Source organism: Myotis davidii, unplaced genomic scaffold (assembly GCF_000327345.1).
Source record: "Myotis davidii unplaced genomic scaffold, ASM32734v1 scaffold979, whole genome shotgun sequence".
Lineage (NCBI taxonomy): Eukaryota > Metazoa > Chordata > Mammalia > Chiroptera > Vespertilionidae > Myotis > Myotis davidii.
The window spans coordinates 252233-253260 of NW_006290769.1; the positions used below are offsets into that span (position 1 = coordinate 252233).

Below are 1028 nucleotides of genomic sequence, written 5' to 3' on the forward strand. Positions count from 1 at the left end.
AGCACTTAACACAGTGGGACAAATATAGAGTGGTCAAAGATCTACATGATATGAACTACAAGGAGGGGCCTGCTCTAACAGTGAACCCTCTGCTTTCCCTCAAGCAAAGGTCACTCTCTAAAGCTAACAATTTTTATAAACTGAGCTCAATGCATTTTTTTTTGCATACTGCTTATTTCTTTTCATTTCAGAATTAATGCAAACTCATTAAAAAAAAAAAACACTAAAACTAAAAAAATTTGGGGAAAGGATAAGAGCCAGCATCTCATCACCTAAAAATAATGGTTAACACTTTGACAGTCTCAGTGAAACTGCACCCAAAACTGAATAAGACTTACCTGAAATGCTATGAGATAGCACAATGCAGCCAGCTCAGAGAGAGCTCTCCACTGCACATCACTATGCTGACCCATCTTCAAAAGCAGAGAACCAGCATGCATGTAGAAATGTCCTTTTATTTCTAAGAAAACAGCTGAGAGTTCATCATTTCCACCCACACAAGATTTCACAGACTGAAGAGCACCATCAAAACTGTAATATTAAAATATTAAACAGATCTAAAATTTGTTGCACTGTGAATCATGGCTTCGATATTTAACTCAAAATAAATTTATTTCAAGCTTATCTTCCATATTCAAACGCCTAATAATCCATTCTTACCTATTTTATAAATTATTAATCACTTATTATTTTTATTCCACATATGCCCTATACTTCAAGCTAAACCTCTAAAATGACCTATTACTAAACTTAGTTCAAGCCCTCCATTCATAGAAAAGATATAGATCAAATAATAAGATTACTTATTATGGTACTAGAGGCCCGGTGCACAAAAATTTGTGCACTGGGGAGGGGGGGATCCCTCAGCCCGGCCTGTGCCCTCTCGCAGTCTGGGACTCCTCGGGAGATATCGACCTGCTGGCTTAGGCCTGCTCCCGGGTGACAGAGGGCAGGCCCAATCCCTGGTCGGGCTCAGAGCAGGGCCAATTGGGGAGTTGGGGCACCGCCTCCGTCACACTCAAGGCAGG

The 1028-nt window shown here is 40.4% G+C and overlaps 1 protein-coding gene across 3 annotated transcripts in view; it reads right to left on the reverse strand.

The window, feature by feature from the left end:
• Positions 1-1028, reverse strand: part of RANBP2 (RAN binding protein 2) — a 100489-nt gene that overhangs the window by 62001 nt on the left and 37460 nt on the right. For all 3 annotated transcript variants that reach the window (XM_006763884.2, XM_015564005.1, XM_015564006.1), the window contains exon 7: positions 339-531. In XM_006763884.2, the coding sequence (XP_006763947.1) occupies positions 339-531 (193 nt within the window). The remainder of the gene's footprint in view (positions 1-338; positions 532-1028) is intronic.